Source organism: Anastrepha ludens, chromosome 3 (genome assembly GCF_028408465.1).
Source record: "Anastrepha ludens isolate Willacy chromosome 3, idAnaLude1.1, whole genome shotgun sequence".
NCBI lineage: Eukaryota > Metazoa > Arthropoda > Insecta > Diptera > Tephritidae > Anastrepha > Anastrepha ludens.
In genome coordinates, this window is record NC_071499.1 from 122176232 (window position 1) to 122192385 (window position 16154).

At 33.7% G+C, this 16154-nt stretch overlaps 1 protein-coding gene across 1 annotated transcript in view; it reads right to left on the minus strand.

Annotated features, from left to right (window-relative positions):
- LOC128858967 (putative uncharacterized protein DDB_G0271606) overlaps positions 1-15851 on the minus strand; it is a 34202-nt gene extending 18351 nt beyond the window's left edge. The window contains exon 1 of the mRNA XM_054095596.1: positions 15399-15851. Within this exon, the coding sequence (XP_053951571.1) occupies positions 15399-15419 (21 nt within the window). The 5' untranslated portion in view covers positions 15420-15851. The remainder of the gene's footprint in view (positions 1-15398) is intronic.
- Between the last annotated feature and the right edge of the window lie 303 nt (positions 15852-16154).

Here is a 16154-nt window from a genome sequence, read left to right on the forward strand (position 1 = left end):
ATCTTACTTTATTTTAGCTCATCGTTAATTGCGCAAAGTTTAACTGTGCGAAAGACAAACCACCTAAATTTAATTAAAATTTAATTAAACATAGCAGTAAATGGTTGTTTTTTTCTATAGCCCACTTTTCTCGCTAATCTCACAGTTCCCATTATTTTTGCTGTTATGATGTGTCGTTTTTTGGTTTTGATTTGTTTTTACAGTTTCTTAATTTTTCATTGTTATTGCCGCTATTTTCCTGTATATAGCCAGCGCTTCACAATGCACCTCAACGCGGCTTGCACAAGTGAGCGTTTGTCGCGTGAAATTTTCGCGTGAAGTTTGTTGCTTAAGTCTGCTGCGATTTTTTTTATAAAAAGTTTTTTATTTTTATTTTTGACTGCACTGTTTTCTACATACGTACATTTGGCGAAAGTGTACGATGCGTCTTTCATTAGATGGGTACAAGTGGTTCGACATGAAATTTAAGCGAATATGTGGTGTGATGCAATGTTGTGCAAACAAGTACACACGCACGCACACAATGACACAAATGGATCTTAAAAAAAAAACAATAATTGTTGAGTGCAAGCAATGAAACTGCAATGAGTAGCAATTTTAACAAACAAAAAAATAAAAAAAAAATGCTTGGCAAAAAAATTTGGTAAACTCTAATTAAAAATTTGTAAAATTTTTCTTGAAAAAAACAAAAATTATGGAAACCACAAAAATTGCAAATTTCGTTGAAAGAAATTCAAATGCTCATACTTGCGAAAAAATTACTTTAAATGTGAAATTGTACCGTTCAATTTGATGTTGACAAATAGGTTTTAAAAAAATGTATTGCATAGATTTCATTAAGAGCAAAACAAATTGACAAAAACTGTTAAAAATAAATTTCTAAAATTCGTTTAAAAAGTTCTAAATTTCTTTTTTAATTTCTAAACTTCTTTTAAAAATTTCTAATTTAAATTTCAAGATTTATTTTAATTCTTTTTTTACAAAAATTTGCTTTCTAATTAAATTTTTGAAAAATTCTGAGAACCTTCAAAAGCTTGTCGATTCAGTTCAATTACCTATTTGAGCAGTTAAAAATTAAGAATGAATGAACTGTCATCCTGGCAGTTGCAAATTATAATGGCAAATACATACATTTTGTTGTTGTGCTGACATGGTATTTTGCAAATGCCAGGACGCCAGATTATTTGCACTTAATTTTAAACACCTGTAAATCCTGAATTAAAGGGAATTGGCTTATTAATTTTAGGGGTTTCAGAACTATTCAAAAATATAAGTTAAGAAATTTTTAATAAAAAAAATATAAAGAAAAAGATAAAATACTAAAAATTATTTTTAAAGCACAAAATAATAGCTTTTGTTTTATGCACTTTCAAAATTCTTTTGTACATATATTGAAAATATGTAAAAGATCAGAAATTCATTTCATTAAAAATTAAGTGGCAACACCATTGAAAGTAATTTTTTTACAAAAGTGTTCATAATCACCTTTATGTAACACTCATATTCTGATATTTGTTCACAGCTCTTTAATTAAATTCTATTTTTTCATTCAAAATTAAGTGGAAACGCCATACAACCATATTTTTAATAAAGATGCTTTTGCTTCCATTGAAAACATTTCGTTTGATAACCATATTACAATATTGAAGTACAATTTTTTTAGCTAATTCCTATTTTTGTACTTAAAATTAAGTGGCAACGTCATTCAAGTATATTTTTAAATCAAAATATTTTTGCTTCTCTTGAACTCAGTTCGTTTTCAACCATATTCTCATATTTAATGCAAAATTTTTTAACAAATATCTATTTTTAAATTAAAAATTAAGTGGCAACCTCATAAAAGAATATTGTTTAATCAAAGTCTTCTTATCTCTTATAAGTGCATTTCATTTAACAGCCACATTCTCATATTTAATTCAAACCTTTTTAACTAATTTCTATTTTCGTATTAAAATTAAGTGGTAACGTCATACAAGCAAATTTTTTAAGCAAATAGTTTTTCCTTCTTTCGAACACAATTCGTTTACATCCATGATCTAATATTAAATGCAACATTTTTTAAACTATTTTCAATTTTTATACGTAAAAAATTAAGTGGCAACTTCATAAAATAATATTGTTTAAACAAGATATTTTCTCTTCTCTCAAAAACAGTTCGTTTACAACCATGTTCCAATATTAAATGCAAATTTTTTTAATTAATTTATATTTTTGTACTAAAAATTAAGTGGCAACGCCTTACATCTTTTAATTCAAATTTTCTTCTCCTCTTGAACACAATTGCTTTGATAACCGTATTCTCAAATCATCTCGTATTTGCATTAAAAACTAAGTGTCCACGCCTTTGCTAAATTATTTTTTATCGAAATTTGTTCAAACAGCATACGTCGCTACCTAAATACGCACATTTAAATCAATTGTGTCATAAGTTACTATTTTTGCATTAAAAACAAGGTGGCAATACTTTCAAAAATTTTTTTAAGGTTCAAGTTTTCTTAAACAACCTTGCCTTAAAACTCATGTGGTTACAATATATTTTTTTTATGTTTTTTACGAACTTTTATTTCTTTTTTTTTAATAAATTGCTTTTTTGAATTGTGAACAGGTGGCTGCTTTCTGCTGAAAAGAGTGCAACCATCTACAATCAATAGGCGTTGAAATGAAGTAAAAAATATTAAATTCGGCCTAGTAGTAGTAGTATATGATGAGCGATGCTCTTTCCACCAATTTCGCGCATTTTATATGCATATAACTACATACAAAGAGACAGACATATGAAGAGATTGAAATGCAAATAAATGCACGAATATTTCACGTTTTTCAGAAAAGGTCATTTACACGGAATGTTTGGGGTTTTCTTTTTGTTGCTTTGTTTTTATTTTTATTTGTATTTTTATTTTTTTATATTTTTATTTTTACAAACTTTTTTCGCACAAGTATTTTCGAAAATTGCTTTATGTGCATATATTTGTTTTTATGTATATTTTTTTCTTGCTACGACTTTCAAGTTCGTTGCTTAAGTCGTTTGTCTGTTGAAGTGGATCAGCAAATGCATTTAAATTAGCGGCTACACTGGTCACTGTGTGATGCTGACCAAGCTGCTACCTATTATTTGATTAGTTGATGGTATTTTTTTTTTCTAATATGTTTTTCCTTTTTTTATTTTGAACACACTTTGCTTGATGTGTCTGGAAGTTTAGATTCCTATTATTTTCAATTTGATTATTTTCTTTAAACTTTTCTCACTCCGCGCCAACGCATATTTGCTTTGGTTCTCATTGTTTATTCGATAAAAAAGGTTTCCGACCCACTCAAGTGTTTCCCATACATACATAAATGCGTGCATATGCCTCATTTTTTCCTACTTGTCCATCCTATTTAAGTCTGTTATTATTATTTTTCCTCGTTTTTTGCAATCACGTTTTCAATTGCAAATATCATTTTCGTCTTTCACACGCCACAACAATTGCTTACTCACCTTCACTTGTTACGTTTTGTGGAACAACAACAGTGACATGAGCTGAGACTGCCACTCTGCCGTCTGCACTCTGTAAGAATGCGCTTTGCATTCGTGGTTAAACATGCGCAAGTGTATGTGCATATGTGTGTGTGTAGGAATAGGAAACCATTTGCCATGACTATTTACGCTCATATGCAATTATTGTATAAACAATTCACTGCGGTTCCATTGACTGACATATTTATTTGCAATAAAATTGAGTGAATGCTTTTTTAAAGACATAAAATCTTAACTAATTTAAAAATTGAAAGTAAAAGTTGTAAAGTATAATTGTGAGAAAAAAGCAATCACTAAAGTATTTAAAGCATAAATGGCAAATTAATTAAGTCAATGCAGTAAGCGTGTCGATATAGTGACACACATCTATGTATGTATGCAAAAATATAATATATATACCCATACATACATATGTACAATGTGAGCGTACAGCTGTGACATTCAATTGTATTTGGCTACCTAATTTCACAACTTTGTGCTGCTTCAGGTCAGTATTCTTGGTCTGTTTCTGGATATCAATTTTTCGAGATTTCTACTCTAAGTTGAAGATATCGAAATTTACTGCATCAAATAGGCAGTTTAACTTTCAGATTTACAACAATCTGAATCTGAATCTGAGTTTAAACAGATTCCACATTTGGTGCGAAAAAATCATCTGCATATACAGCACACGAAAGAAATATACAATAGCACCTCAAAATTTCTGGCAGTTTTGACAATTTTTATTTTTTTATTAATATTCTGTTTCTTTTTTTAATAAAAGTATATAGCTCATATCTAACATAAAACCATATAAATCCAAATTTCAAATTTTATACAAAATTAAAAAAAAATTAACAAATTGTCATACAAATTTTTAACTTTTCAGTCAGTATTAAAGAAATTAAATAGAGTATGTAACGGTATATATGTAATAATGTAATAGCAAATTCAAGTGCAAGTTTGAAGCTGCTAGAAGTCTCTTTGAATTTCTACAATTTTCTTCTCGACAGTATTGCGCCTTATCTCCTTATAAGAAAACTACAAAATTTGTAATTTGCATGGAGAAAATAGGCAACATCAGGCAGGGAAAATATTTTACTATTATATTAAAAATAAACGAAAATTGTTAGGCTCAACTTTCTCTATTTCACTCAACTTTTTTATTTTCTTTTTCCTTGTTCACTCCTCTCGGGAGCATAGCGCCTCGACAAGACTTGTCTTGCGTTGGTTTCGTTAATCTATTTCATTTCTGGCAGGGTAAGTGATTAGCCTGCCGCTATCAGTCCTAAGGAGTGAGAATGCCCACCTGTCGTTGCTTAGGAACAACGCCTCCTTACTGCTGGGAGCGCCATCTGTGTTTCACATTTTTTGGCCAGAAGGTTCGCACTGGTGGTTGAGGACTTCGCTAGAGTGAAGTGTCTGCGCGATTACTGCGGCTGCCCGCTTCCTCTTGTGTTTTTCTTTGTTTTTGCGTGTTTTAGCAACCACAATGCAAAAAATGCGCTGACTATTGTGCGGGAGTAATGAGGTAAAGGATGGAAAGGATAAGTTTTTTGGTTTGAGGAAAGAGATTTTTGTTTTTTTAGAAGCAGGGAAAGTAGGTAAATTTGGAAAAGTGCGAGGACCGTACTTTACGTGGGATTTGAATCCACATCGTCTGGAATGGCAGGCTAGTGCGTGTACGCTAGACTACCGAGGCCGTCCTCAACTTTAGTGCGTTTTAAAACTGCGTACCAAATTTTCGCTTTTTTGACCCTTTACAGCATATGAGCCGCCCATGTATGGTATTGCAGTTTTGATTCAATTTTATTTCCGGATTAAATGTTATACAATAATTCAAACTATTTTAATCTATCAAATATATATTTAGAAATAATGAAACGCCGACAATTTTCTATCATTTCATGACATTTTTATATAACCTCTCTTTTGTGTAAGTGGGTGAAAAGGAAGAATTAAAGTGCGAGTGACTCATTTTCAAAAAACGATAACAGCGCAAAATGTAAGAACTTTTTTGACAGCGTTCTCTCGACGGTCTGCTCTACCGGAACGACGAGGATTTATATCCGGCCGAGGACTGTTAATTCAGCAGCATTCCACGTATATGTAAGGGGGATGTTTATGCTGCTACAACAAAAAATGTTTGACCAACGTATATGTATGGGGGATGCTTATGCTGCTACAGCATAAAAAAAATATTTTCATTTTTTTTCATACTCATCTTTCTCCATGGATACAACTTTTTCCGCTTTTCAATTGTTTTCTTTACTTTACAACTAGTTTTTATTCTGAACAAATATGTAACACTTTTTCATTATATTTCTTTTAAAATGTCTTATTCATAATTAAATAAAGCTATTTTCACCGTGAAACAATTTTTTTTTAACGCTTTATTAATTCATGCAGTAAAGGGTTAACTCTGATTAAAAATTTTGAAATTTTAATGAAAATTCGTTGAACTTTTATAAACCTTCTGAAACGTTTAGAAGTTGGATGTCTTTATTTTAGGATGAACTACATTTTTATAAAAAAAAATTGTTCAATTAAAAATAAATAAATACATATTCAAAACCAGTCAACATGTTTAGGTGATGCACTTTTTTCTTATGCGCCGTATACATCATTAAAGTTAATTTCGAACTTTAAAAAAAACTTTATACTTATCAAAAGTAAAGAGACCTTCAAAAGACGCGCTAGATATTGTTTTAAATAAAATATCATATGTAAAAATTTAGTTTCTTTTAGGTTTCATTATTTGTATTCAAATCCGGGCTCTTAACACTTTTACGTGTACTATTAGCTCGTCTACAGGTAAAATACGCCAAACATTCGTGTCATGAATGCCTTGTTGCATTGTTGAGAACGTCGAGACGTCGCTGTCGAAGGTTGCTCATCAACACTTTGCGCTACAGCAGCAATATTCTCAACAGAGGGACTAGCTTTTTTTCTCTCAGTCCTTTTCCTATCTTTAAAAGAATCGATCTTATTTGGACGATTATTTCACAAAAAAAAAAAAAATCAAGAATTTTATTCCAACAGATCAACCATTTTCATAATAAGTTAAAGCGTAGGTCTATCGTGAAAAGTTATGTAACTACCTACTTGACAAATGTGAAAGATGACAGAAAAAATTTACCGTCTAGGAATTTTTTACTACTGACTTCTAGGCGTGACTTTTGAAAGACTCTTTATAAATGATCGGAAAACATCATAATTTTTAGCAGCTTGCAAAATGAGCAAAATCGATATTACTGATCGCGAAAAATAAATGAAATCCAAACAATTTCCAAAAAAGTTAATACAAGTAAACTTAATTACCTTGATGTTGGTTCCGGGACATGAGGGACATGAAGGGAATGAAATTGCGGTCACTCTAGCGAAAAACGGGGTAAACGCTCCCTTTATAGGTCCTGAACCTATCTGCGGGGTAAACAACAGCTTCAAATGTGCCTTTCTACGTGAGCAGAAATAAGGAGGCTTAATCGATCACTGGAGAGCCCAATCGGGCATGCGGCAATCGAAAAGGCTCATAGATCCGGAATGGATAAAGGCAGAAGCAATCCTTAATCTAAGCAGAAAGGACATAAAACTGTACACTGAACTACTAACAGGACACTGTAAACTTAATTATCACATGAAAAAGATGGTGCAATAGAAAACGATTCTTGTAGACTCTTCACAGGGGCACAAGAAACAGCAGAACACGTTCTATGTGACTGCCCAGCAGTGGCACGATGCAGATTAAATTACCTGGGAATGGGGCCATAAATCCAAACCTCTTGGTAAAAATTAAGCCCCGCGGTATGCGGGGGCGAGAGTGGCGTGGGATAATAATAATACAAGGTGGCGCAAAAAAATTCATCCTATTGGAAGAATTATAATTTTCGTAAATGGCTTCCATCACTCAAAATCATTTGTTTCATTTCGTAAAGAAAGTTATTCAAAACTAAAATCGGATGATTAATTTTCGAAAAATTTGAAATTAGAATTTCGAAAAATTTTAAAATCGAGTTTTGAAAAATCTTAAAATTCGAGTTTCGAAAAAATTTTAAATTCGATTTTTTTGAACTATCATAAACTGGAAAAAATTATGCATATTAATTTGGGGTAAAATAAATCCATTATTTTTGTGTAAAATTTTTGCGCAACTGGCTTAAACTGTTTTATAGTCGATCTTTAGCACCACGGCGATGCTGTGACTACTAACCTGCCGGTCAACTTCTGTAAAAATATCGATATTTTCGATATTATACCAACATTTTCTTTAACATCAAAAATCCTGAACGGAATCGACGAAACCAAAATTGCACTCCATTCACCATTTCAGTGGCCTGGTTTGAATTTTCGCCTTTATCAAAGAAAAACTGTAAAATGTACCGAATTTTCTCTTTGTTGACTTCCATTGTTATCACCCTGTAACGCACAACTGAATGGACGAAACAAAAAACAGCAGAATAATTTTTATTTAGTGCGAAATGTCACCTTGACAACGAGCATAAACGTGAAATTGTTAGATTGGTACGTAACGAGATATCGATCGCTACAGCCGTCTATCGAGAAAATAATGGATTTCTTTTTCGCCAATCTAAAATGTAAATTGACGCTTACACCCTTTTTGGGTGTTTGGCTGAACCGCTCGTCTAGAAAAAAATTAATTCCATAAAAAATAATTATAGCTGCCGGGAAATGTTGTCCCACTTCACAAATTTTTACCCCAATTTAGCTTCACACCTGACCTTCCATATCATTCTGTAAACTCACTTATTTCATCTTGCAGAAAAATACAAAATAATAAAGAAAATTCCTAAGTAATACAATGTATTCATGTGCGTAGGAATATGTGTGCGTCACTAGCTATTAAAAAATATGTATGTAGATATTTCTGTACAAAAAGGAATTTACAAAAGATACACCAAAAACAAACAGCTAAGAAGTAAGTGTGAAAATATGCGCATTAATTAAACTTTTATGTTTGTAAGTATGTATGTATGAATGTATACCTTATGATTTGGTGTGCGATATCGGCCACTTAATAAAATAATGCAAGCCCAAACATCCCAATTAGTTGCGCCTCATTAACACTATGCGGCATGCAATCGGACCGCAATTGTTTTACGTTAGTTCATTATTATTGTACGCATTGTTGTTGGTTCACAGCTTTTATGCCTGACCTACGTTGAATATTTTATCTTGCACATGCTTTTGTTTGGACAATGCCTTCTAATAAAATATTTGACAAATTACATACATATTTGTTTTTTGTTTTTTTTTGCTGCTTTTTTTTTGTTTTGGTTTTTTTGTTTTGCTTATTTGTGAACTATTATCATTATAATTTTTCTTTTTCAATGTGTGCGTGTGTGTGTGTTTTTATTTTGTTGGATGTGCTACTTTACTTAAAAGAGATAAATATTGTGTGGCCACACATATTTGGCAATAATACTTTTTGTTGTTGTTTTATAGCATTCAAAATTAAAATAGTCGCTTATTGGTCAATCCACAAAAGTGTCGCGCTCAATGTCATGCAAGTGTGATCTGTGCCAAGTATCCAGCAATTCATAGGCTTATGTGTATATGTATGTACAAGATGTGGCCACGTGCAGTTAGAGAGAGAGACTTCGCCAAGGAAGTAAGTCACTTATTGGTCAATTGTGCGTGCTTGCGCTGAGTAATGAGTAATTGTTTTTAATGAATTTATGTGTATGTAAATGATGAACTAGGAGATCAGTAATTGCCAAATCGTTTCTAAAAAATGCATAGCGCAACTAGAGCAAAAAGAAAAGGAAAACAAACAAAAAAAATACACCATCTTATTTCCTTTTCCCATATTTGCAGGAATGAATTAACTGCTTAAACGCATGAAAGCAATTAATGTACATACACAAACAACTTTGCTCTGATCTAGACGCATAATTCTGATAAAACCCCTGCGTTATTACACAGTGCGATAAAAGTAAACTTTTTCTTATCGCATACGAAAAAATAAATATCTGTGTGAGCGCGACTATAGTAAAGCTGCTATGTTTTCAATTTCTTAGATATTTTTTAAATTTCTTTATTTATTGATTTTTTATTTATTGAAGTAAAAATTAGTCAAAAGAAGTACTTCGAGAGTAACTTTAGTTAAGAACGAAATTTTGAAAATGTTTAATAAATATTAGTTAGGGGAGAAGAAATCCATTATTCTATCGAAAATTTTATTTAAGATGTTTCGGATTATCCAATTTGGGTCAAATATTAAAGATAGCTTCATAATGTCTCTCTCATAGAAGTCTTGGTCCTTATTCGCGAAAAACTGTACTAATCGATTTTCACAATCTTCGTTTGATGCCAATTTCTTATCACTCAAGAAGTTTTGCAATGAGAAAAACAGGCGGTAATCGCTTGCTGCCAGGGCGGGACTGAAAGATGGATGCATTAAAACTTCCCAACTAAGCGCCTGGAGTTTTTGGCGAGTCATTACAGACGTTTGTGGTCTTGCGTTGTCGTGATGAAACGCAACACATTTTCGGTTGGCCAATTCCGGTCGTTTCTGGTCAATCGCTAGCTTCAAATCGTCCTGTTGTTGTCAGTACACATCTAAATTTAGTGTCTGGCTTTACGGAAGCCACTCATAACAAATTATTCCTTATATGTTCATAAAATACCTGGTAGAACCTTTCCGGCCGTTAGTTCTGGTGGGGGCACCGTTTGAGCTGTTTCTTCACGTTTTGACAACGATCATTTTCACAAATTATGCATGACGTGCTTTTTTGAAAAATGCTGCAGAAATCACAGTCGTTAGTCGAATATGAATCCGGGACGTTCAGGTAACGTATCTAGAACCGACTGTCATGGGAACTACTTTTGTACTGGTCGGCAGATGCGGTGGCTCTACAAATACTTTAAATTCAAAGCACACATGGAAAATGTAGCTCTCTCCATTCCATTTTGTGGTATGAGTCGACCGCTTTTGCAGCGCTACTGAGTAATTCTGGCTTCTGCTAAATAAATGTGAAATCAACCTAGACACATTTTTTATTGATAGGTTAATTTTTTTGCTGCCAAGCTAACTTTCTAGAGCACCTTTTTCAATCTTATTCCCTGCGCAGTTATTCTTCGATGGCCGTAGAGGGTGAGTTTTGTAGCTGTCATTCGTCGCATTGTGGCGTAAGCACACGGAATTATGTAATTCCACTAACAAGCAACACACAGTGATCTTGGCGATTTAACTCTTGAGTACTAAGATTTATCAAAATTTGTTGTGACAACAAAATTGCTTGAACGCTAGCTCGAGGGCAGGCCTGTAGTGTGTGAGGGCTTTTGAAAAATGTTTTTATATTATAAATGCATTTTTTATGTTACAACGCATTGTAACGAAATTTTACTTTTTTTAATAATGTTAACAGAATAACAGATGGGTACCAAAAGGTTAAGTTTCGTGTAGACTACAACCTTTTACGGGACTCCCGCTCAGCCCACAATCCCAAGCAAGAGCATCAAATTACATACCTCCCGTTAGGCATATGCAACCATTGGAGTGTGTGTGTAAGCAAGCGAGGTAGAAAGCGTGCGCGGGAGAGTGAGAGTAAGTGAGAGTGAAACCGCAAAAGACATAGGCGCCTTGCGCTTCGTGGCTATGTGAATGCCGGAAATGTATGCGCATACTGAGCAACGCGCAATTAATTTTGTATTTTCGTAGCTGGTGCTTAGACAAGGATTTTTTCTTGGCATATTTTTTGTGATTACTTAGTTAAGTATATACGAATGTATATTTAGTTGTCTTCTTATTTATTACGAGCACTCAACGTTGTAGCGCTTTCTATGAAGCACACACACATGCACATATGTAAGTTTACATGTTAGTAGGTTTATTTGCAAATATACATATACATATATGTGTATATATTTGTTTTTGTTTTTGTTTTTTAAGCGTCACCTCTAATATGTACCTCCTGCAATGTTGCGCCGCGTCAAAGGAGCAGTGAACTGACTGCTGGAGTTCGCGTCAACTTATTTACTTTTTTGCTTCTTACGTTTTTCTACAAAAATAATCTTGTTGTTGTTGCAGTTACTTGCTTTTGCACACTTTTGCTTGTTGACTTTTACTTTTATTGATGCACATTGCCGGCTGTGCAACTTTTTGGCTACATAACAGGCTGACATGTGCGCGCTCACACTCACATTTTCTCATACATTCGCTTGAATTTGTGTGTGTGTATGCATTTAGATGTGTGTATATATAATATATACACAATATTATATATACATATGTATGTGTGTATTGGTAGGCGGCGCTGACTGCACACCCACAGCGCGCCAATTATGATGATATGTTGATCGCAAGAGTTGGCCGCAATCAAGGCCTGAGCCGTTACAACAGCTTTGCACTTCCTCGCACACTTCACTCTTTTTCGCGCATGCGCCAATTGCCTGCATCTTCTGGTTGTTTATATGCAAATTTTTCTCTTTGAATGTTATAATGCCGTGGCTAATATTTCGTTTTCTTTGATTTCCTTCTTAATTTTTCATCTTAATTTGCATATTTTTTACAACACGGCCATATAAAGCCAACTAAATGAATAACATAAAAACAATTGAAGCATTAAAAGCAGTTTTTATGTGACTCATTTGCTGATGTAATAAGATAGGTACAATTGAGTGAATTATAAAAATGATGAAAAAGAAAAGGCCAAATGGAAGGCAGGAAGTCTTCTATTGAAAAAAATTGAGCCAGTCGCAGCCCTACTAGTACGACGTGGTACGTAGTATTCAAAGTATTTTACAATTTTCTATGGACTATGAATAAGTTCGTGCGGTTTTTTTTCGAAATTTGAAACTTTATTGACGTAAAATGGTTACAAATTTAATATTCAAAATATTGTCCATCGCTTACTACTACTTTTTCCCATCTTTCTGGCAATTCACGGATTCCCTTTGTGAAAAATTCGGTCGGTTTTGCCGCAATCCACGAATCGATCCATTTTTTGACTTCATCGTAATTACGGAAGTGCTCGTCAGCCAGGCCATGTTGCATCGATCGGAAGAGATAGTAATCGGATGGCGCAAGGTCTGGACTATACGGCGGGTGGGGTAGGACATCCCATTTGAGCGTTTCTAAGTATGTTTTGACCACTTGTGCAACATGTGGCCGAGCATTGTCATGTTGCAAAATAACTTTGTCGTGTCTATCGGCGTATTGCGGCCGTTTTTCTCGCAGTGCTCGGCTCAAACGCATCAATTGTCGTCGGTAGACATCCCCCGTAATCGTTTCATTCGGTTTCAGTAGCTCATAATACACAACACCCAGCTGGTCCCACCAGATACACAGCATAACCTTCAGGCCATGAATATTCTGCGCCGACGTCGATGTTGAAGCATGGCCAGGGTATCCATACGTTGCCCGACGTTTTGGATTGTCGTAATGGACCCACTTTTCATCGCCAGTCACAATTCGATGCAAAAAACCCTTTCTTTTGTGCCGTTGAAGCAGTTGTTCGCATGCCATAAAACGGCGTTCAACGTCTCTTGGCTTCAATTCATACGGCACCCAATGGCCTACCTTTCGGATCATTCCCATGGCTTTTAAACGTTTGGAAATGGTTGATTGATCAACTCCCAAAGTTTTTGCAACCTCTTCTTGCGTTTGAGCCGGATCTTGATCGAGCAATTCCTCCAATTCGGTATCCATGAACTTTGGCGGCGCACCCTCGCGTTCTTCGTCTTCCAAGCCAAAATCACCACTTTTAAAGCGTGCAAACCACTTCTGGCACGTTCGCTCAGATAGAGCATGCTCACCATAAACTTCCACCAAGATACGATGACTTTCGGCTGCTTTTTTCTTCATATTAAAATAATGAAGAAGAATTCCCCGCAAAAACACATTATTTGGCACGAAATTCGACATTTTCAAGTGTGGTAAAAATATTGTTGTTTACGCTTCAAATAAAAAACTTATACTGACGTTTGTGCCTTACGACAGTAGCTCTCCAATGAATGTTTGGAAATGTGGATCGATGGAATAATAATCAAGTTACGCCATCTGTTGTAAAACCGCACGAACTTATTCATAGTCCTATTATTAAACAAATTTAGTTAGTGGCAATCCTACTAATACGACATGATGCGGAGTACTAACAGAATTTTAGAATTTTCTACAACAAATAATCAACTATTGGCAACCCACTTAAGATTTTCTGTTGAAAGAAATTTAATTAGTGGCTACTCTACTACGAAATGGTACGACGTACTAAAAAAATTCGCAGTTTTCTATTAAAAAAAGGTGATCAGGGGTACTCAGCTCCTCTTATACCGACTCAGATGTGGTTCGATCCTGTCTCTTATCTCTTAATGAAATAAGTGTTCAGAATTCTGTCAGTTATCTGGATACCGGGTCACAGTGGATTCGAAGGTAACTGCAAAGCTGATGAGCTCGCAAGAGCTGGAGCTGCGCAATCAAATGTTAGTAATTTACCCACAATCCACATTCCGCTCTCAACATGTAAAATGCTCATCGATCGAGAATTTCACAGCATTGCTGATCGGAGGTGGCGAGTGGAAACTACTTGCGTTACGACCAGACAAATCTGGCCATCCTACAATCTGAAACAGACAAAAACCCTTATAAGTCTTTCGAAACACGAACTAAGGCATATAATATCTCTTATCACCGGCCACTGCCTTTTGTGCACTCACGCACGTCGGCTCGGGGTTCCTCAAAACGACCTGTGCAGATACTGCGAGGACAAAGATGAGGAAGTATCGAGCAGGCATTTGCTGAGCAGTTGTCCCGGCCTAGCCAGAAGTCGACTCGCTCTTCTAGGCTCTACAACAATTGACAATCTTTCAGTACTCTCGGACCTGAAAATCGAATCTCTCATCAAATTCTCGAAACGAATTAATATCTTTGACCAAAATCTACAATAAAAATCTCGTTTAGGTGGGGAAATCATATAACATAATGAGCACTAGGGCAACACAACGGACCCAACTTGCGGTCTATGTGGCACTCCGATGCGGGGTCACCCTTAAACCAACCAATCACTTTATTCACTTTTTTTAATATTTTAATATCTTTTTTATAATTTATACTTTGTGGCATATTTTGTTTAATGCTTTTGATATTTTTTGGCATATTTTATTTTACTTCTTAATTTTTTTTTATATTTCTTTTTTTGTTTTTTAATATTTTAATATTGTTTGCATATTTAATTTATTTAATTCTTTAGTTTGGAATTTTTACATATTTTGTTTTATATTTTAATTTTTGTTTAATATTTTATTTTTATTTTTTTATTATTTTAATATTGGTTCTACGCTTTATTTGCTTATTATTTTTTTCATATTTTATTGAATTTTTTCTATATTCTAGTTTTTTCTATATTCTAATATTTTTAGTATTTAATTTAATTTTATTTATATTTAAATTTTTGTTTGTTTTATTTTATGTTGCTTTTATAATTTTTTAATATTTTTTGGATATTTTACTTAATTTTTAAAATTTTTTTTGTTTCACATTTTAGTATTTTGTTTTTATTTAGTTTAATTTTTTTTTTTAATTTTTATATCGTTTAATGTTTTATTATAGTTGGTTGCATTTTATGTTTTCTTTTTTATATTTGAAACTTTTTTATAATTTAAGATGTTTTGCAAATTTTATATTTAGTTTTGTTTTTATAGTTATAATGTTTAAGTATTCTTTTTGTTTTTCAAATAAATTTTTTTTTAATGTTTTTTTTTATAAAAAATATAGCTCAGTTTGACATATTGATAAGCTTGACTATATTGTTTTTAAGTAAATTTTCTTTAAAATATTTTTATATTATATGTTTTTTTGCTTTGTATTTTACCATTTTTTCATTAAATATTGTATATAAAATATATTCCAAATTACTAATAATTTCTATTTTTTAACTTTTCTTACCCAAAATAAATGAATATTCATATTGCGCCAATGTACTGTTCGCGAAAACTCTTGGTTGAAGTCGCCTGGTGCTAACAAAAAAGTTTTTTTGTACGAAACGAAAATTTAACGAATCAAACACAAACTCAATTTTTTTCTGAATTCGCGCGCGCGTTCAAACAACAGTTCACTTCTGATTTGTTTTATTTTACGTTTTTTGGAATTCACATATTTTATTTTTCAAAAATTTCAAAAAGTATTTTTGCTCAATTTCTTCTTCAAAATTGTCAATTTTGCTCTAAACACCACAGTGTCAGCGTATTTTTATTCAAATATTTTTTGCTTTCTTTAACAGCAAAGCTACTTTGCCTCGAACACTGAACTGTAAATTGCCTTAATTTTTGCCCCGATCGCTTGCTTGCTACTGCTGCTATTAACTTTATCGGTGTCTGCGTGCCACCGAACGTTGCACTAACGCGTCACTCACTATGTCTAATGCTGGCGCTGCAATTCGTTTATATACCGCGAGTAAGTTAAGCGGCCAAGCAACCAGCTGATCGAGTAAACTCATTTGTGCAGCTGAGCGATTAGCGCCGAGAAGAGTCAGATGAATTCGAAAGAGTCTGCTGGCTGTGCGTTGGAGTGCACTGGTGTGTCTTCAAAAGCAGTTGGCCGATAGCCGACAATTATAATTTGCATATTCACCATAGCAGCAGATCAGCAGAGAGACAGCGCAGAATGATATGTGTGTGGGACATTTGTTGCGGGGGGGGGTCG